The 20,576-nt window shown below is 51.4% G+C and overlaps 1 protein-coding gene and 1 pseudogene across 1 annotated transcript in view; both read left to right on the forward strand.

The window, feature by feature from the left end:
• Positions 1-8,134, forward strand: part of TCF20 (transcription factor 20 (AR1)) — a 56,646-nt gene extending 48,512 nt beyond the window's left edge. The window contains exons 3-4 of the mRNA XM_006866854.1: positions 7,030-7,079; positions 8,051-8,134. Coding sequence (XP_006866916.1) covers positions 7,030-7,079; positions 8,051-8,134 — 134 coding nt within the window. The remainder of the gene's footprint in view (positions 1-7,029; positions 7,080-8,050) is intronic.
• Positions 8,135-8,156: 22 nt separating this feature from the next.
• LOC102818278 lies at positions 8,157-19,304 on the forward strand (annotated as a pseudogene).
• The last annotated feature ends 1,272 nt before the right edge of the window (positions 19,305-20,576 follow it).

The following is a 20,576-nucleotide window of genomic DNA, read 5'->3' on the forward strand; positions in this document are numbered from 1 at the left end:
GTACTAGAACGCTTTAATCCCCCCCAATACAGAATCCTCACTCATTAGTAATAGAACGCTTTAATCCCCCCCCCAATACAGAATCCTCACTCATTAGTAGTCACTCTTCTCCACAACACACAACCCCTCCCCAGCCCTTGTTGTTGTTGTTAAGTGCTGTCAAGTCGGTTCCGACCTGTTTAGGGTTTCCAAGGAGCAGCTGGTGAGCTTGAACCGCCGACCTTACAGTTCATATGGCTTTGCAGTCTGGCACATTAACCCACAGTGCTACACTGGGACTCCCTCCTAGCCCTATTATTGTTGTTGTTAAGTGCTGTTGAGTCAATTCTGACCCATAACGACCCTGTATAGGGTTTCCAAGGAGCAGCTGGTGAGCTCGAACTACAGACTTTGCAGTCTGATGCATTAGCCTACAGCGCCACACCAGGACTCCTAGCCTGAGGCAACCAGTAATCTACTTTGTATCTCTTTGGCATTGCCTATTCTGGACATTGTATATAGGTAGAATCATACAATACGTAGTCTTTGTGACTAGCTTCTGTCACTTAGTTTGTATTTAAGGTTAATCCATATTGTATCATGTTTCAACACAGGTAGCATAGTATAGTGGTTATGAGTCGAGCTGCTAGCTTCAAGGTCAGCAGTTTGTAACTACCAGCTGTTCCGTGGGCGAAAGATGAGGCTTTCTGCTCCCAAAAAGATTTACAGCCTCGAAAACCCTATGTAGTGTCGCTGTGAGTCGGAACTGACTCCATAGCACGTAACCACCACCACCATCAGTACTATTTCATTCCTGTTTATTGCAAAATAAAGTCCATTGTATAGATATGTACCATATTTTATCCTTTCATTGATGGATGAACATTTGTCTCCATTTTTTTGGCTGTTGCTACTGTAACCATTCATGTATAAGGGTTTGTGTGGACATATAATTTCATTTTTCTTGGGTGTTTACCCAGGAGTAGAATTCTGGGCTACATAGTAACTCTATTTAACCTTTTGGGGGACTGCCTGACTTTTGCATTCCTATCAGCAGTGAATGGCAACTTCAGTTTTTGTACATCCTCACCAACATTTGTTATTATGTCATTTATTACAGTCATCCTAGTGGGTATGAAGTGGTATCACATTGTGGTTCTGAATTACATCTTTTTGTTTATTGACTGTGTGTATATCATTGAAGAAATGTCTATTCAGATCCTTTGCCCTTATTTTAACTGGATTGTTTATCTTTTTATTTTTGAGTTGTGGGAGTTCTTTACGTATTCTAGATACAAACAAATTCCTTATCAGATAATTTGCAAATTTTATAGTTTTAGTTCTTGCATTTTTTTTTTTTAAGTCTTTGATCCATATTGAGTTAATTTTGATATATGGTGTGAGGTAAGGTTCCAAGTTCGTCCTTTTGCATGTGGATATCCAGTTGTCCCAGCATCATTTGTTGAAAAGACTAGCCTTTCCCCCATTGAATTGTCTTGGCACCCTCATGGAGAATCAATTGACTATAAATGAGTGTTTGTAAAATTTCAGTTTTGTTCTGTTGATCTATACACCTTCTTTTTGCCAATATCACACTGTCTTGATTATTAAGCATTCATAGTAAGTTTTGAGATCAGAAAGTGTGAGTCCTCCAGCTCTCTTTTTCAGGATTGGTTGGATCAATTAGTTTGGCTGAGTCCTTTGAATTTTCTTACAAGTTTTAGGATCAGCTTGTCAATTTCTGCAAAGAAGCCAATTGGAAATTTGACAGAGAGTGTAGTGTGTTGACTCTACAGATGAATTTGGAGAGTTTTTCCATCTTAAAACTATTAAATCTTTTGATCTGTGTACCCATCTTTAATTTCTTTCAGTAGTGTTTTATCATTTTCAAAGTGTAGGCTTTGTATTTATTTAAATTTATTCCAAAATACTTTATTGTTTTTAATGCTATTGTAATTGGAATTGTTTTCTTATCCAATTATTTGTTGTATTTAGGAATAGACTTTTGTATATTGATCTTGAATCCTGCTGCCTTGCTGAATTCATTTAGTTCTTAGATTTTTTAAGTGGATTCCTTAGAATTTTCTGTGTGAAAAAGTCACGTTTTAACTACTGACAGTGTTTTCATCCTTCCTTTCCTAGCTTGAATGCCTCTTACTCCTTTTTCTTGCCTAACTGCTCTGAGTAGATCTCTTAGTCTTGGTGTGGCACTGTGGATAAGTACTCACCAAAAAGTTGGTGGTTCAAACCCACCATCTGCTCATTGGAAATCCTATGCAAGGTCTCTCTGAATCGGAACCAACTGGATAGGACTTCACAACCACAACAGTGTTGAAAGAAGTGGAAAGACTCTTGTTCCTGGTGGTCCGTTGTGTCTGATGTCCCCTGTGGCTCTGATTTTAGATGCTCTCCATTGAATTGAGCCAAGCGCCTGTTTCTAGTTTCTCTACTTTTGTTATCATAAAGAGGTGTTAGATATTGTCCAGCATTTGTATGCATCTGTTGAGATGATTGAGGCAGTGTTTTGGTTGTGTGATAACCATTGAAACAAAGAAACCTTTTTACCAAGACACACTGTCCATGCAGCCACACACAGGCCCCGACAACCTGGGGAGAGCTCTTCTCCTAAACTGTTGTCTCCTAGGTTTAATCGGCACTTGTGTTTTGAGAGTAGATGTGTGGGCTTCACCTAGCCTGCCCTAATGCTGCTTGCATTCAGATTGGAGAGACAGGTGCACAAGACAACAGTGAGTCTCACAGGCTGTGTGATCTGGGAGTGTGTCCCAGGTCTGTGAAGGACACCCTGGAGCTGCCTCTGGGACATCCACCTGACTTGGATTTGGAATGGCAGGGAGGAGAGGAGAGAGTGTGGCTGACCCAGGTGACAGAAACATGCGGAGCATACAGTACAGGGACCAGATGCTGGCAGGCTTGGGGAGTAGCTCAGCCTCCAACCAGAGTGGGAGTGGACCGTTTCAGCCCCACCCTGATCTTGCTTAAACACCTTCTCCCTTCTCATTTGCCCTTCTTTCCCTACTTCCCTTCTCTCTCCAAGTTTCTGTAGGAAAGAAAGATACAGAATGGCAATCTTGTTCCAGTTAGCTTCTCATAAAAGTGTGTGTGAGACAGAGAGAGAGAGAGCCCCATCCTGAAAGGCAGCATGGTGGCTGGGGGACGATGCGCAGGGAGTAAGTTGTTGTGAAAAACCTATATAGGGTTTCCGAGGAGCAGCTGGTTAGCTTGAACCACTGACTTTGCAGTTCCAAACAGCTTTGTAGTCTGGTGCGTTAATGCACAGCGCCACACCACGGCTCCAGGGAGTAAGTAGTGAACTTCAAAGTGCCTCTTTGAGTTTCTGTGTGTCCTCTCTTCTCTCTCCGGCTCCCATGTGCGTGTGAGCTGTTTTCCACTCTGGTTGTGGCCTGGTGTATTCTGTTGACTGGTAAACCCTGTCTCAAGAGCCAGCAGTCATCTTCTCTTGCTTTCATTGTACCGCTCCAGTTCCATCCGGAGGTTTTGTTTTCTTTTCCTGTATTAAACTTCCTGGTTATTAAATGAGGATTTTAAAATACGCTGTCTCTAGCAGTAGTTCATTTTAATGGGGAGTGCCACAAGAACTGCCGTCGTGTTGGTGGCCGGGTCAAAGGTGATCTTCCATACAGAAGCTCTGCTCAGAATTCGGGGGCACACTGGAGCACCATGTTGGGGGCTGACTGTATGGCTGTTCCAGTAGAACTTTCGTTGGTGGTTGAAAGCCTGTATCTGTGCTCCCTAACGTAGCCGCCGCCACCTGATGTCACCTCGGAGCGCTTGTGTTGGGGCTAGTGTGGCCAAGGAGTTGACTTTTCCATTTGGTTTTCTTTAAATTCATGTACACTGGCTTTTAAATGACCATGTGTAGCTAGTGGCCACCCTGACCATGCTCAGGCAGTGCTGGCAGGCGTCTCTGGAAAGAGGGCCTTACCTGACGTGCACACCCACCACAAGCAGAGAAAGCAGGGGCCACCTTAACCAGGTGAGTGTTAAGATGCAAGTGGTGTTTGTCTCTTCTGTACTAAGACCTGTCAGGTCTGGCGGCCCAGGTGAGTAGGTACCAGCTCTGTAACAGAAGTGGGTAGCTGGGTGCCAGTGCAGAGCCGACTGAGGTGGGCAGACGTGTGAGGGGACTGCCTGCTCCTCACTTTGAAGCACTGGGACCAGAGAGGCTTCAGAGGTGTCTGGGCATGTATTGGGTGTTCTCATGTCCTGAATCACAGTGACTTAGATGTCCTCAGGGATTCTTTTCTAGAAATCCAGGTAAGGGGTCACTGGTTGAGTCTCTGTAGAACTCTGTGAGAGCCAGTCCCTGGCTGATAAGCCCCTCTCGGGACCGTTAGGAACAACTTCACATTTTCCTCGGTCTTGCTGGCCTTTCAAGAGCTGCTGATGTCTCTGGGAAAACTTTAAGATGGATGTCGTCATGGAAACCGAAGCTTTGTTTCAAGGGCTCTGTGGTTCCTGAAGCTGCCCCGCCCCACCTGATGCTGAGTCTGCATCAAGCTCCTGCATCACCTGCGCAGGGGGAATGGCTGTGAGCAGTGGTTAAAAACGTGTCTTCATGTCTCGAATCCTGTGAGCCACAGCAACTAAGACAGAAGGAGGCAAGAGCTCGGCTAGCTCATTAATATTCCATGGTGAATGAAGAATCTTGCCTGGAAAGCAGGGGTTCTGCCGTCGTCATGAGGGACCACTTCTGGGAATTGTATCTTGCTGCAGGTTGTCAAGCTGCTCTCTGTCCAAGACTTTGCTCTTCCCAGCCCTGAAAAGGCAGCGGACCATACTATTCCTCTTCCGGAGTGCCTGCGTGCGGCCTTCATTGCAGCCCTGCATTGCTGGCTCAGGAGTAGATGGGCTGCTGCCCCAGAGCTCCAGTGGAGTTTAGACTCCTCTGTCCTCAGCTGGTGGCATCTCTAGCGTGCCGGCTTTCTGTCTATCACAAGGCGCTTGGCACAGCTCACCTGCCTCAAAGTCTGCAGAATGGGAAGTAGAGCACTCTTCTAACTAGTGTTTGTCCAAAGCCAGTTGGTTGACCAGGCCACTGTGTGAGTTCTTCCAGCTTGTGGGAACACCCAGTGGGCACTCACTCTGACTCCAGTGCGTCCATCAGCTGGCCGTGCAGTGGTCAGCCAGGTATCTGAAGCATTCTTCTTACCACTCTTGTCTTGGGGGACTGGTGGAGGCAGCCAAGAAGACCCCGTGGAGCTTTACTAAGCTCTCGCTGTGACTCTGACATGCAGGATGGAGAATTCCCATGGGCGTGTGGGCATGGGGATAGACACTGGCTGTCATCAGAGGTAGGCCTGGTCTCTGGCAGATGTTTAGGAGACTAGTTTCCAAGTGGTCTTTAGTGTGTACTTGCTGCCTGTAAGTAGGAGGGAACACAGTGTTCCTAACTTCAGACATGTATTCCAATGGCCTCTCACAGCTGGTCGCTGTTCTGTGGTGTCCAGGGGAACCGGAACCCTTGTGCCTTTCTGGAGTGCCACACCATGGCCCATCTTTGCTTTTGTAAGTCCCTATGGCGCAGGGTGGCTGAGCCCCAAGCTGGAGAGTCGCTGAGCAGGCAATGCTGCCGAAGCCCAGGTAGGCGCGCGTCCCAGGGCCCAGTTGCTGGCTCCTGCTGTTGATAGACACTTCTGGCAGATTGTAGCAGCAGGAGTTTTGGTCACGCTCTGTATTTGTGGGTTTTAAATGAACGCATTTCATTTCCTGCCATGTTACCTGCTTGCCAGGGGAGGGGCCCAGGGCTGCTGAAGGCTTGTTGAGTCTTTGTACAGGGTTCCCTGAGGACCAGGAGACTGGCCATGCCTGGATGTTCAGGGCACCCACAAGGACTCGGAGGGCTTAGCCAAGTGACCAAAGGACCTTTGTGATGCATTCCGGCTCATACTCCCTTGCTTATTACTCTTTCATTTGGAATCTATTGGCAGTGACCACATGAGACCAAAAGGGCAGCATCTACCCTAAAACAAATGTCAGAATGCAGGAAAGGGGAACAGGGGACCCAGGAAGGAGGAGGAGGCATCATAACTAAGTCATAAACACAATCTGTCAACATCACCAAAACCACAATAAATGGTGCCACACGCTTACGAAGAATCTGTGATTGGCTTGCGGACCTGGCCTATTGTAAACCAGATTCAACTCGCCAACTTCCCAAAATGGGTCCACAGCTGTCCTGCTAGGACTGAGGGCTCTCTGAAGATATGTGATCAGTGCTTATCCTGCTCACCCCCCTGACTTGCACCTGTAGTCTGGCTGTCGGTCCCCAGGAGTGGGGTGGACAAAGTGACCGGGGACACTCCTGGTCTTGCGGTGCTCCGCACACCTCCCGCCCATGTACCACAGCCTCTGCTCACCCAGAGGCGGGGTCAGGTCCCTCGCTGGCGTCTCCTCACTGTCTTCAGTGTTGGAACAAGTCCTTCATGGCCCTTCCAGGACTACTGCCCCCTCATGGGGGTTTGTTTTAAGTTTTCGTTTCTCTGAAGGTGGATTGTCAGGTTGCTGTGTGCCTCCCTTGGCCTCCCCTAGCCCTCCTGCCTGATGCTGAGCGTCTACACTGACACGGCCTCTGGCCCAAAGGGTTTTATGAGAAGGCTTTGGCTTGGGCCTTGGCATGGGCTTTTGCCTAGGATCAAAGGTTTCTGAAACAACATTTATTAGAGATTTTGTTTGATTATTAAAATATGAGCTCGTCATGGAAATCTAGAAAATGAAAATCGCCTGTTGTCGCACTACCCAAAGAGAACCACTGCTGTGCTTTGGTGGGTTTTTTAAACACATGGAGATGTACAGTTAGAATTATAGTTGCACACTTGGGAGTCTGCATTTTGAAGCAGTCTTGTGTCACGAGTGTTCTCCTCACTGGAAATGATTTTGAACCATTCTTTTGCAAATGATTGTGTGTACGAGTCCATGGTGTTGAGGTACCACGATCTCTATGGGGCATCGCTCATGTTTTCTGAGAGAATGTACTGCACAGGACCTCTGACTGTCCCCTCTGTCTTGCAGATTGTTTGCTACACGAGGACAACTTCTCGCTGAGGTGCCCCAAGCACAAGGTGAGTCAGAGGCCCCAGAGAGCACCTATGCCCCCAGCAGGCAGGGGGTCAGGGTGCTCCTCTAGGAAGATCTAAAGAGACTGGACATGGAAGGACTGTGCCCAACCATGGACGGGAGGGAAACCTGTGTCCTGGGCCAACAGCTTGTGTGGTGTGAGTGGACTAGAGGAAATGTGTGTGAGATGGGGGCATTTGGCCCTTCCTTAAGGGAACTAGAAGCTAACACTTGTTAAAACTGCTGGTCTCACTTTGATTGAAAGGAACCCCAGTTTCCTTGCTGTGAGATTAGCTGTCGGCCTTTCCCAGATGAGCAGGAAGAAGTAGCCCTGATGTCAGAGCTCTGGGGGGGGGTGGGGGGGCGGGACTCTCTTCAAGGTTTTAACTGAGTAGAGCAGAAGCAACACAGCTGAGGGCTGCCACCCCACTCCAGGTGTTTAAGGTGTGGCTTCTGGTCGCCTCTTGTCAGAAGTGGGGGGGGGGGGGCAATGAATTGATGAATTAGGCCGGTGGTTTATTTGTGAGCTGTGTATTGGGGGGAGGGGAGGAGTCCCTGCCTGGCCATGCTGCCATCTCTGGTTAAGGTCACACTGACACCTGGTGGTCACTGACTGATCACAGTCTACAAAACCTCCAAGAAGCACCATAAGGTACTAGAAGCAGGTCCCCTGGAGAGGCAGACCCTTGAAATGTTCCTGAAAGATACTCTTCCACAAACTTCCTTACAAATTCTTTCCAGAGGTAGATCACAGGATCTTTATTTTTACTTGCTTTGCATGTTTTTATTTTTGAAACTTCCCGTTTGAAATGGTCATATTTTCCTCAGAAGATTCTGTCTGCAGAGCTGTTTGTCACTCAATACTGACTCTCCTTTCTCTTTCATTTTCCGTGTACCACCCCTCTCCTCCTCCCCCTGGCTCCCACTCTCTCTCTTTGTCTCCTGTCTGGTCTCCTCTGGGCACGGTGGCCGGCAGCCTCCCCTCCCGTGCCCTCTCCCACCCTTGCAGAACAAGACCGCAAAAGGCAGCCTCAGCACAGAGCAGTCGGAGCGGGGGTGAGGGGGGCAGTGTGCTCGCGGGAATGGAGAGTTCAGCAAGCACAGGTGAGTCGGGCCGCGGTGCCCACCACCCCTGCCCGGCCCCCTGCTCACCCTGGCTGCCCTCCATACACCAGCTGGATAAGACAAGACTTGTTTCCCCCGTGGAACATCTGTGGGAAGGTGGTAGGAGTTTGGCCTGTCTCCTGCAGAACTCTCCGCTGCCCACTGGGGTTCAGCCTTGGGGGATGAGCTGCCATGGGCCTGAAGCAGGACACGACTGGCTCCTCAAACAGACCCTCCTGGGGACTCCCTCAGCTGCTCTCTCCCTGGCTCAAGGGACTCTGGGAAAGTCTCAGTCTTTATTCTGTTCTAGTCTTTCTTGTCTACGCCATACCTATAAAGCTGACCTTGTGGTTTCCTTCTCCAAGTTGTGTTACTTGAAATTATCTCTTTTTCCGCCAGTGCCGTGAAGGAGAGCTCTCTTCTCAGAAGCACAGAGGAAGGAATTCCCCTCAGAGACTTAGTAGACTTGAGTGTGTGATTTCCTGTTCTCTGTGAGTGTGGGGATCTCGGTCAAGGCCGTCTTGTCATGTGTCCCCAAAGACAGGGTGATGGATAGGGTCCCCCCTGCGCCACACACAGCCTCAGTCTCTGCCCTCGCTCAATCACTGAGTGATAATGAAAACAGTCGTGAAGAAAAACAGAACCTCGTAACTTCCTACAACAGGACATGGACAGCCTGGTCCCCGTAAACGTATTCACTCCATGATTGTATCTGTTTAATTTAAAGACTTCTGGGTTTACTACAGCCGTCTGGGCCCCACACGCAGGAATAGGCCCACCCCGCTCACAGCACAACCTCCCTGACAAGATTTAATGGACTATGGGGCCCCTACACCGTTACAGAGGATCTCTGTGGCTCAGAGACCCAGGACCGACTGGACAGCAGTGGACCGCCCCGTCACGATGTGTGGGTCCCACCTTTCTGGGAAGACCTGACAGTATCTTGGACCACCGTAATTTTATAGTAGTAAAATACCACTGATCTTAGAATGTGACCATGTTCTTCTTCCAGGAACATGAGCTCTGAGAACTCGTCACTTCAGGCGAGTCTGGCGCTGGCTTGCAGACCTGGGGACTGTGGCCGTGCCGCGCTGCTTCTCTCAGGCCTGGGCAGTCTTCATGGGCGCTTGGTGGGTCAGGTGTCAGGGCTCTGTCTGGAGCTAGATTTGGGTGAGCAGCTCACAGAAGCACAGCTCTCCTTTTCTCCTCTAGGGAGTGGGGTTGGGGAGGGAGGGGCCAGAGCAGAGGAGGTGACTGCTGTCCCCCTCGTCCACTGATCAGCTCTCAGGGTAGTGGTTGGGTTGACATGAGCCCTTCACCGTGTTCCGCCTTATACACGGAGCAGGCTCTGCAGCGTGTCACCAGGCCCTCGGGTGCTCAAGGCCTCCTCTCTAGGGGACCCTGATGAAGAGTCTTGAACCCTTCCCTGAAGAGCCGCTGTTGTTTGGAGCTTTCATTGCCCTAGAAGCCCATCCCTCTGTGGGGCCTGGGCCTCACGTTGTTTCAAGAAAAATTGTTCATCCCATTCTTTGCCCTCTGGGCCACTTCTGATGGAGCGATGCCCAAGGCTGTCATTACTGCTGCTGTGTTTACAGGAGAAACTGAGACATGGAGTGAGGTAGGGGCTTGACCTGCTGCTCTGAGAAGCATCAGTGTAGCATATGTTGATGTTGGATCCGTCATCTCAGGGTCTATGCCTACTTCTTGTTCATCTGAGATGTTGTCCCTTGTCGGCTGATGTTGAGCAGCAGCACACTGAGGGGAAGGCAGACCTCCTCCCTCATGCCCAGGGAGTGCCGTTCAGGCTGTTGAGAAACCCCAGTTTGGGGCAGGGCCACCATCCTTGGGCATCCAGCAGAGCAGTGGTCCCCGCACCACAGACTCAGTGATGGCGGCCTTCACGGACATGCGCCATTGCCTCTTACTGGCCACCTCCTCAGAGGGGCCATCCGGCATCACCACAGCTCCAAACTGCCATCTCCTTGTTTGGTGCTCGGCTCCTCCACTGCTCTAGAATGAACCATCATGGGGACCAGGGCCGTGTCTGTCTTGTTGCGCAGAGCCTGGCACTGGGGGTGCAAAGTCATGTTCAAGGAATGCCTGTGTTCCAGGGAAGAAAGAACTGTACCCAGACTGGCTGTCCCCTCATCAGTACGGAGTCGGAGTTTGGTGCACACACGCAGTGGGGGGAAGCCTGGGGGGGCCAGGAAAGGCTATGACTGTGTCCTGAGGCTGTATAGGAAAGGACGTGTTGGAAAGCTGGGACCCAAGGTCAGACCTTGAGTAGTAGCTGATGAGCATTTAGGTGCCTTTGTGCGGAGACTTTGGCGCAGAAGTAGGTGCTAGCTCCCTTGGCCTATGCCAGCTCAGAGCAACTGCTGCAGGTCTGCTGGCCCAGGCCTGGTCTCCTCTCAGCCTCAGCCTTGACCCTGAAGGTGAACGGGCCTAGTCAGAAGACAGGGCTCAGATGGGAACCCCAGTCCCAACTCTGGCCGCATGTTCTCCTCCCTGAGTGCCCAGGTGCGGGAAGATGCTTCCTTTGCACAGAGTTGGTGCAGAGAGGCTTTGTGCCCCTGCTGAGCAGTCTCTGTCACCTAACTCCTTGAGAAGTTGGGTCCCAGGGTCTCCTGTGGAAAGCAGGTGCTGTTCATGTGAGGAACTGTCACTGGGGCCGGCGTGGTGTATTAGTCCCAAGAAAGTTGCCTGTGGGGGGGTCTCTTCCCCAGTGTGGCATGGTTAAGTACCCGGAGATCAGAGGAGTGGGGGGTGGGACTTCACTCCTGGCCTCCCTTCCGTTACTTGGCAAGCCGGCCAGGCACATGCTCAGAGGTGTCAGCACCTATCTCCTGTCTTCCAGGTGAGACTGTGGAGATGAGACGTGGTGGACACTCGATGGGATGGAAACCGCCCTCCCGCGCAGCCCCCCCACCCCCACCCCGACGTGCCTGCCCGCGCCAGCTCTTCCTCCTCAGTTCTTACATCACACTCAAACCGGGACACCACAGAAAAGAGACCCAAGAAGTTGGAATGGCTGTTTCCATGGACACAATCTCCATAGTGACATTGTGGGGGAGGGGGGAGGGAGGTGATGGGAGAAGGGTGGGGGGACTAAAAGGGAGGGATAAAAAATATATATATATAAATCTATTTTTAGTCTGGAAAGACTTTGTTTAAATGAAAGGTGCGCTATCCCTTTTGATTCTATTTTAAAATTACCTAGTTAAAAAACTCCCAAATTTGTTCCAATGACAGATTCAAATGTGAAATTGAACTGAACAAACTCATCTCACACGGACGGGGCTGTGGCTCGGCTTGAAGCCTCTCCCGCCACCCCGGAGAGCCCTCACCCGGGGCTCAAGGAGCAGCTGGGTCACAGCCAGCCACCCTGTGTTGCTTCTCCTTGTCTCACAGTGGGGAGGTTGGGGGAGGGAGGGGAGTGGGGAAGGTCCATGTTTTCAAGAGTTGGGGAATGATGTTTAAACACAAATAAATTTTTTCATTTCCAGAAACACTATTTATTTATTATTTTAAATTTTCAAATCTTTTTTTTTTTTTTTTGAGTTAAATTGGCAGAGACCCCAAGGGCCTGGCCGGGTCAGTGTGGCTGGCAGGTTCCTCTGACCCACCAAGTCTCACCGCAGGCAGGGTGGAGGAGGGACCGCACATTCCAGGCAGCTTTAGCCTACCCCACAGGGACTGAGGAGGAGAACCAGGCTTCTGCTCTGGACAAGGGACTAAGGGCATAGGACTGTCCTGGGGGATCAGTGGATCACACTGGCGGCCACCAATGCCCAGTTACCCCATCCCCGGCTTTCTTTGTGCTTTCATTTTTATAAAGGAAAAGGGGGCCTGTCCACAAGCAGCCCCCGCGCTCCATGCGTCTTTATGTTGTGTTGTTGTGTTTTGTAAATTGTATAATTTTTAAATATCTGAGTTAAAAAAAAAGTACAAAATAATTCTTGTTAAGGCCTTAAGAAGGGGTTAGTGCATCTTTCAGGGGTCACTCTGCCGTGGGGATAAAGTAGCTGTTTCACAAACAGTTTTATTTAAAAAAAAAAAAAAAAAAATCAAAAAAATAATAAACTTCATTTTAACCTTGTTTTCTTTGTTGTTGTTGTTTACTCTGAAGTGAACCGTCTCGTCCTCCCCCTCTAGCACCCAGGGGACTGTGGGTTTGGCTTCTAAGGAAGCTGCCTTCTGACCTCAGATAGTGGTCCTATGACTAGAGCAGGGTGACTGGGCCCAGGATGGCCCCCAATCTTGGACGAGAAGCTCAACAGCCCCTCTCTGCTGCCAGCCTGGGTGGTAGGAGTCAGTGCACGTCAGGGACACTCAGATTCTCCAGGCGTGGATACGAGAACTTATTTCCAAACAAGATACGTTTTCAAGGTTATCAAAAAAGAATGCAATGTTAATGGACTTTATTTTAGAGAACAGAAATACTGACTAGAGTATTGTGAAGTAGAACTAAGCCATTATAAATGGGCTGTTGTGCACGTAACACCTCAAGGCTGTACAAGGAGCAGATTAATCTCATTGATGGCTGCATCGGGCTGTGTGGTCCATCGCTCATTCCGCAGAGCCTGGGGGAGGCATGGGAGCATGTGCAGGCCACTAGACAGGGCCTGTATAAAAACGGCAGCTTCTTAAACTACACCCTTTTCCTTACAGTCTCAGTATGAGTACTGTAAAAATGGAATTAATAGGTTTCAAGCATCAAATGCAAGACCACAAAACTCAAGAGATGAGTATTTTGAGGGAAATGTTTTTCCTGAAGGCAAAAAGTTTCTCGTTTGGCATCTTCTTTTGGGGTTGATGTCTGGGTTGGATGAGGCTCATTCTAGATGTCCTCTTGAGCAGACTTCTGTAATGAACTCTAACCCGGAGCCCTCTTCAGCTGCTCAGGACATGCCACACCACAGCGTGACTCCAGGGAGCCCCTGTAATACCACCAGGGGACAGCCTGGTATCTGTACCTCCAACTCCCTGGTGCTGCCCGACTCAGGGGCATGTGGCACACCAATGCCCCCTCTGGAAGCTCTGCAGTGATGAGAAGAGTCACTGGGCCTTGCTCTTACAGGTCCTCCCCCCCCCCCCCAGCCTACAGACCCCAGGCATTGGAGGGCACTGCACATCTCGCCCAGTAGGGTGGCTGTGGTAGCAGGGACTGTGACGGATACGCACCATCCCACAAGCCTGCTCACACCATTGATAGTTCTTAGGGCACAAAGGGTCAGCTGAGGCCAAATGGGCGACCACAGGATGGCGACGTCGCCAGGATGTCCAGGCTCTGCCCTCCTCTGTCAAGTGGCCTTAAAACTGGAAGCCCAGGGACACCAGTTCCCCACTATCCAGCTCTAGGCCAGACTTCCTAAATCCCAGTCTCAAGTGGCTTCACACCCCACCTGCCTTGGATGTCTCACCTGTGACTTCATGAAGTCTTCCAACCTGGGGCAGCTAGGAGCAGGGTACCTCCCACTTGGCTCTTCCCCTATTCCTCAGGTCCCCAGGGCCCAGCCCAACACCCAGCATGACTGTCAAGTCCACGGGTGAAACCCTCAAAGCCCTGGTCAAGACAAGGTACAGAAAAGAATGGATCAACTGAGGAAGGCCCAGCAACCTTGCCCAGGTCCTGGCAGGAGAGGTGATGGAACTCACTGAAATGAGTGGTTTCCACATTACTCTCAAAGCCATTGCTCCGAGGGCACACAGACCCCCATCTGAGTCCAGAGGACTTGGGGCTGGTCAGAGGGTACCTAGAGAAGAGCCTGGTCCTCACTGGACAGTGAGGAGGGAAGTGAAGGACACCAGGTGGGGAGCCTTGGCTCCAAGGAGGGCCCCTTCCTTCAGTAACATGGAGCACTATATTTCTAGAATGAGAGTTTGCCTCACCCACCCCAGGCTGGGCAAGGGTGCCCTAAGTGGACCAGTGCTGGACCACACAGCCCTCTACCTCAGAAAATGTGGCTGCCCTGCTGTCCTGTCCCCTGCACTCCCACACTTGTGTGGCTCTCAGTCTCTGGGTTTCAGTCTGCCCAGATTCTGTCTTTCACTATGGAAGTGTAGAAACAGCAACCCTTCCCTGGACAGTGTGGCCACCCCCTGCTTCGAGGGAGCAAGAGTAAGAGCCTGGAGGCTGGCATAGCTGGCACCAAGGTTGCTACCTTGAAGGCTGGGACCCACAGAATAGGATGACGGGCCTGGAAGGGCAAGAGGAAGCCACATCACCCCCACTAGATTTCCCATCCCCTTGTCTCCAGAAAGAATCTGAGTAGATGGTGGTCCAGGACAAATGATGGGTAAGAGAGGGACCACCTTGATGCCACTCTAGGATGTGGCCGGTAAGGAGTGGGAAGGGTCTGTCCTGGGGACCAGGTTATACACATTAGGGTGTGGGAGAGCAGGGATGGAGGTGTCCCACCCATTCAGCAACCTGGATTCTTGCTGGCTCCTGCAGAACTAGCAAATGTCAGGGAGGCAGAGGGAGCCCTCCTCTTGTCTCCTCCAACCCCCCACTCAGCCTGGCTCCTCCCCTCCAGCCTTGTGCATGCAGATTTGACCCACAACACATTGGCTGAGGGGTGGAGGGCAAAGATCAGTCCTTATCCTTTAAAATATGGGGAGAGGCTGCCTCCCTGGGTGTGGTGGGCACTAAGTCTGCTCTGAGGAAGCTAAATTGGTCTCAGGGAGCCACGTGTGCACGGAGTGCTCAAGATCAACCTCTGAGAGCCCTTCAGACCCTGAGGCAGCACGGGGCTGCTGACTAGGGAGGCCCTGGCCCCCCTGGCTGTGGCCGTGGCCTGGTCCTGATAGATCTGATGCACCGGCGTGCACACTGGGCTGCGTGCTACCCCCCACATTCTGTGCCACTGCCCAGCCTGGACAACCTGCTGCAGCTGGATTTCCAGGATATGCCACACAGCCTGGTGTGGCACTGGGGACTAATGTGTCAGACTGCAAAGTTGTTTGAACTGCAAGTTCAGTGGTTCCAGCTCACCAGCTGCTCCTTGGAAACCCTATACAGGGTCGCTATGGGTTGCAATCAACTCGACAGCACTTTACAACAACATCTTAAGCCAAGTGAGGTGGGGCATCAGCGGCCCTGGACACCCTCTCAGCACCTGATAGTGGGTGTTGGATAAAGCCACAGGCAGAATTAGGAGCTCGTCCAGAAGACAAGCAGGTTAAGGGGGCTTCTTGAGGGAATGGGTTAGTGCTGGGCCCAGAAGACTGTTAAGATTTTCAAAGAACACAAATTGGTTGGGTGCGGGAGTTGGCAAGGCAGAAGGCCAGGAAGTGACGTGGGCTTCTGTAGTCAGTTTCCCATCCAATAGATGACACATGATACAGAACCCAAATCTGATAGGCTCAGGAGAAATTACCCGTGGGGCTGGACAATTACACCTCTGAAAGATGAGTCTGCTCCTATCTCTTCCTTGGACTTACGGCCTACTGTCCAACGCTGAGCCTCGGTTTCTGATGTGAAAATGACATGCTTCCAAATCAGCTGGGCGGTGAGTTACAGGTGAAGTCCTCAACATGGAAAGGACGTGACCTGAGGTCAAGAGGCCATATTTCGTCCTTGACCCTCTGCTGGTGGCCCAGGGGGTTGACCAAAGTTGTGCAGTGAGAATGATTCCCTCTGACACGGAGTCGGTGCCTGACGCTCGCTCAGCCTTCGGCCTCCAGTTGTGGCGCCGCTTAGGGGACATATCCAGCCTACAGTTGGCCTGGACGCTGGTGGTCGTGCTCAATGGGCTGGCAGCTCTGCTCGAGGCACTGGTTCTCCCTGGGGAGGACACGGCTGACCGCCCTCAGTTGGGCGTCTACAAGCGTGCCCAAGGCAAGTCACAGAGGGGATAAAGATTGCATCTGGCCCAACGTGGGGAACACAAAAAGAGGTCGGACAACGCCTGGAGCAGAGGTTGGGCCTGTGCCCTGGAGGGGTGTAAGCAGAGCAGTGGCAAAACCTGTACTGGGCGCGGGCCCGGCCGGGCCTGGCTGAGGTCGGGTGGGAACCTAGCCCCATAAGCGTTGCAGGCAGGTCAGCACAGGGCCGACCGAGTGGCGGTGGGGCTTGTCTAGGGTGTGGGTGCGGGTGGGGCGGGGGGAGTCCTGCGAAAGGGCTGAGGCAGAATCTACCTGGAGTCAGGGGACCGGAGGAGAGGAGCCTCGCCCATGCAAGTGGAGCGGAACCTGTCAAGAAAAAAGGATGTGGGCGGAACGAGCGTGGAACTGGATTTACGGCCTTGCCCACCATCCCGCGCCCCCCAGGTCTGATCCTGGCGCGCTATGGCCACGCGTGGCGCAAGCAGCGGCGCTTCTCCGTGTCCACACTGCACAACTTCGATCTGGACAAGAAATCTCTGGAGCAGTGGGTGACCCAGGAGGCCGCCGGCCTCAGCGCTGCCTTCGAAGGCCAGGCCAGTGAGAACTGGAGCCGAGGGGCGCCTGTGACCCCGCACCCTCCTACCAGGACGCCCCTTCAGCCCGGACGGCCGCCTGAACAAAGCGGTGAGTAACGTCATCGCTCCCTGACCCATGGGCGCTGCTTCCAGAATGAGGGCCCGACCTTCCTCAAGATCTTGGGGCTGATGGAGTCCGGAGTGAAGAGTCAAATTTCCTTCGAAAGGTGCAGGGGGCGGGAGAGGACAGATATGGGGGCTGCAGAGGGGAGAGCAGCCAGGGCGAGGTTCCTGGAGAAGGCCATCTCCCTGTGCAGACCTTAGCGGAGGCACGTTAGTATTAGGGACTTTGGAGAAAGGACGTTCCAGGGATGAGCTACAGGAAGAGCGGTGACCAAATCTGGGGTCCTTGGAAGTGCTGGGGCCTGCTGAGCACAGTCAGACCCCTGAGTCCCTCATTTTGTTACCGGGAGTGCTAAGCGCATGTCCACCCTGCAAGAGTGAGCTCTTGCCTTCTGATTAAGAACAATTGGGAGAGGCAAAGATTGATTATAGAAAGCGGTTTGCACGCGGAGAAGGGAGGGCTTTATGCAATGCCCTGTCTCCCCAACAAAGACTTTGGGGTTTTAAGAAGTTTTAAGTGGGGGAAAAGGCATCATGTTTATTCATAGAGTTGGATGGGGATTTCTGGAAAGTGGGCCACGAATCGGCTGTGAACCTCAAGGTCAGCAGTTCGAAACTACCAGCCATTCCATGGGAGAAAGATGAGGCTTTCTGCTCCCGTAAAGATTTACAGCCTTGGAAACCCTGTACAGGGTCACTATGAGTCAGAACTGACTCCACGGTACACGCAACATAGTTCTTAGAAATCATCTACCACTGAGAATCATTCAGTGAATATTTACTCAGCGCCTACTGTATATGTCCCCGGAACTGGGTGAGACACTGGGGATACAGAAGAGAACCAAAGGAACCCTGTGCTCGAGACAAAACCTTGCCTTTCCTAGTAACTCTTCCCAAGATGTCCCCTGTCTCACTATGTCAGCAAAGGCCGTGAATATTGCCCCACTGCTCGTGCACATCCCGGGGATAGCTGACAAGGTCTTCTCAGGAAAAAGGACCTTCATGTCCATGCTGGATGAGATGGTCACTGAGCATCGGGAGAGCTGGGAGCTGGCCCAGGCACCAAGCAAACTGACCAATGCTGGACCAGATGGTGAAGGTGAGGGGTGGTGCCCAGGATGAGGTGGGATGTGCACAGAGGCGCCAGTAAGGCATGGATAGGTGGGGGCACCACCTGGGCATCACCTAGTGACCTTCCCCTCTCTCCTGCCTTGCCCCTATTAAAGCTCTCTGCCTGGCTCAGTCCAAGGAGAACCCCGAGAGGAGTTTCGATGAAGAGAATCTGCATCTAGTGGTGTCCAGCCTGTTCACTGCCAGGATGGTGACCACGTCCACTATGCTGGCCTGGGCCCTCCTGTTCATGATCCTGCACCCAAGAGTGCAGCATGAGGAGCCTGGAGCTTGGCAGAGAGCTGAGAGGAGGAAATGGACAAGTTTTGGACAGGAGAATCCCCAAGCAGAGCTGGGCCCAGCAGATGTCATCGTGGCTTTGTGGGCAAAGTCCCTGATGGGGAATTTCTCACTAGGAGCAGAGGATGGTTGGGGTGGTGCCTACTGAGTTCTGACACATTGGGGGACTCTTATCTGTGTAAGTCGTGTTCAACAGGAGATCGACAAAGTGCTAGGGCAGGTGCGGAGACCTGAGATGGCTGACCAGGCCCACATGCCCTTCACCACAGCCGTGGTCCACGAGGTGCAACACTTTGCAGACATAGCGCCATTGGGTATTCCTCACATGACTTCCCGTGACACTGAGGTGCAGGGCTTCCTCATCCCCAAGGTACAGCTGCAGCCCCACCTACCACCTGTCAGCTTGTAACCTCAGCAGGCTGGGACCGGGCTGTCCATGCATGCACAGCCAGGTAAGTGTGCCCAGCACAATGTACATAGGGTCCACAGCACAGGCAGAGTGGGGTCCCATCCAGAATCCAAGTCACGTGCAAGATAAACCAAAGATGCCACAGTGTGTGTGAGGAGCCAGGTGGCAGTGATGGCATCCATGGGAGAGGCATCACCCGGCCCTGCCTTGGGGACCAGGAGGAGCTCCGTGGGCTGAGCTTTCCTCGAATGACTCCAGGGTGTGCCAGGCAGATGGTGTGTCTATGTATCTACGTAGTGGTGACCAGGGTCACAGTGTCCCCCACCCAGGACCCCACCCACACCAGGCATCTCCTGAGCAGGGAACCATGGTCATCCTCAACCTGTCATCGGTGCTGAAGGATGAGGCTGTCTGGGAGAAGCCCTTCTGCTTCCACCCGCAACACTTCCTGGACGCCCAGGGCCACTTCGTGAAGCAGGAGGCCTTCATGCCTTTCTCAGCAGGTGCCTGGGGGGTACCTGGCTCCCTCCCCTCTCCTGGGGGAATTGGATGTGGGACTTCAGCCCCCACCAGCTCACTGAGCCCCATGCCTACCCACAGGCCGTCGCTCATGCCTCGGGGAGTCACTGGCACGCATGGAGCTCTTCCTCTTCTTCACCTGCCTCCTGCAGCACTTCAGCTTCTCTGTGCCCACTGGACAGCCCAGGCCCAGTGACCACGGCCTCTATGCCTTCCTGGTGACCCCTGCCCCCTACCAGCTCTGTGTTGTGCCCAGGTAGAGGCCCCAAGCCCCAACCGGCTCCCTCGCTTTACCCTAAACAGCAATAAACCAGTTGGGAGATTCTACCTGGCATCTGTCTCCAACTCCTGCCCCTGACCTCATATCCCTAAAAGGTGGGATAACAGGGAGGGTCTGAAAGATGGGTGTCAGGGCTAAGATCCACATTTAGGTCCTGGGACCAGTGGCAGCTTAAGAGTGAACCTCCCTGAGCCTCTCAGCCTCCCCAGGTCCTGCTGATGTCTGATAAGGCCATGCATACATGTGGGTCTGTGTGTGTCTGGATGCTCAGGATCCTAAGCCCCCACTGCTGATGACCTTGAAGTTCTATACAAGCAGAAAGAAAAGGCTAAAGTATAGTTGTAAACTGCCTGGCTGATTGTTGAAGTTGTGCCCCAAGATACACAGAGCCTCTGAGTATAGCCTGGGAGTTGTATTGGTGCATGATATTTAAGGAAGTATTTTACCATATTAGCTGGCTACTAAGTCCTGATGGGTAAATTATTGAATGATGCAGAAAGCATCAAAAGAAGATGGAAGGAATACACAGAGTCACTGTAAAAGGAAATGGTTGATGTTCAACAGTTTCAAAAGGTAGCATATGATCAAGAGCCAATGATGCTCAGGGAGGAAGTCCAAGGTGCATTGAAGGAATTGGCAAAGAACAAGGCACCAGCAATTGATGGAATAAAAATTGAAATCTTTCAAGGAAGTGAGGCAGCACAAGAGGCCCTCACTCAGAAAAACTATAGAAACAATCAACAGGACAAGAAGCTGTTTCTTTGAACAGACTAACAAAATTGATAGATGCAAAAATTCTCAACAAAGTCCTAGCCAACAGAATCCAGCAGCACATCAAAAAGATAATACATCATGATCAAGTGGGATTCATGTCAGGGATGCAAGGATGGTTCAACATTAGAAAAACGATCAACATCATCCACCATATAAATAAGAAAAAAGAAAAGAACCACATGATCATATCAATTGATACAGAAAAGGCATTTGACAAAATCCAACATCCATTCCTGATAAAAACACTCAACACAGTGGGAATTGAAGAGAAATTCCTCAACATAATTAAGAGTATGTATACAAAGGAGCTCTGGTAGCGTGGTGGTTACAAATCAGGCTGCGAACTGCAAGGTCAGCAGTTCAAAACTACCAGCTGTTCTGCAGGAGAAAGATGAGGCTTTCTGCTCCCGTAAAGATTTACAGCCTCGGAAACCCTGTCCAGGGTCGCTATGAGTCGGAATCGACTCCACGGCACATT

This window comes from Chrysochloris asiatica, unplaced genomic scaffold (assembly GCF_000296735.1).
Source record: "Chrysochloris asiatica unplaced genomic scaffold, ChrAsi1.0 scaffold00097, whole genome shotgun sequence".
In the NCBI taxonomy this organism is placed as follows: domain Eukaryota; kingdom Metazoa; phylum Chordata; class Mammalia; order Afrosoricida; family Chrysochloridae; genus Chrysochloris; species Chrysochloris asiatica.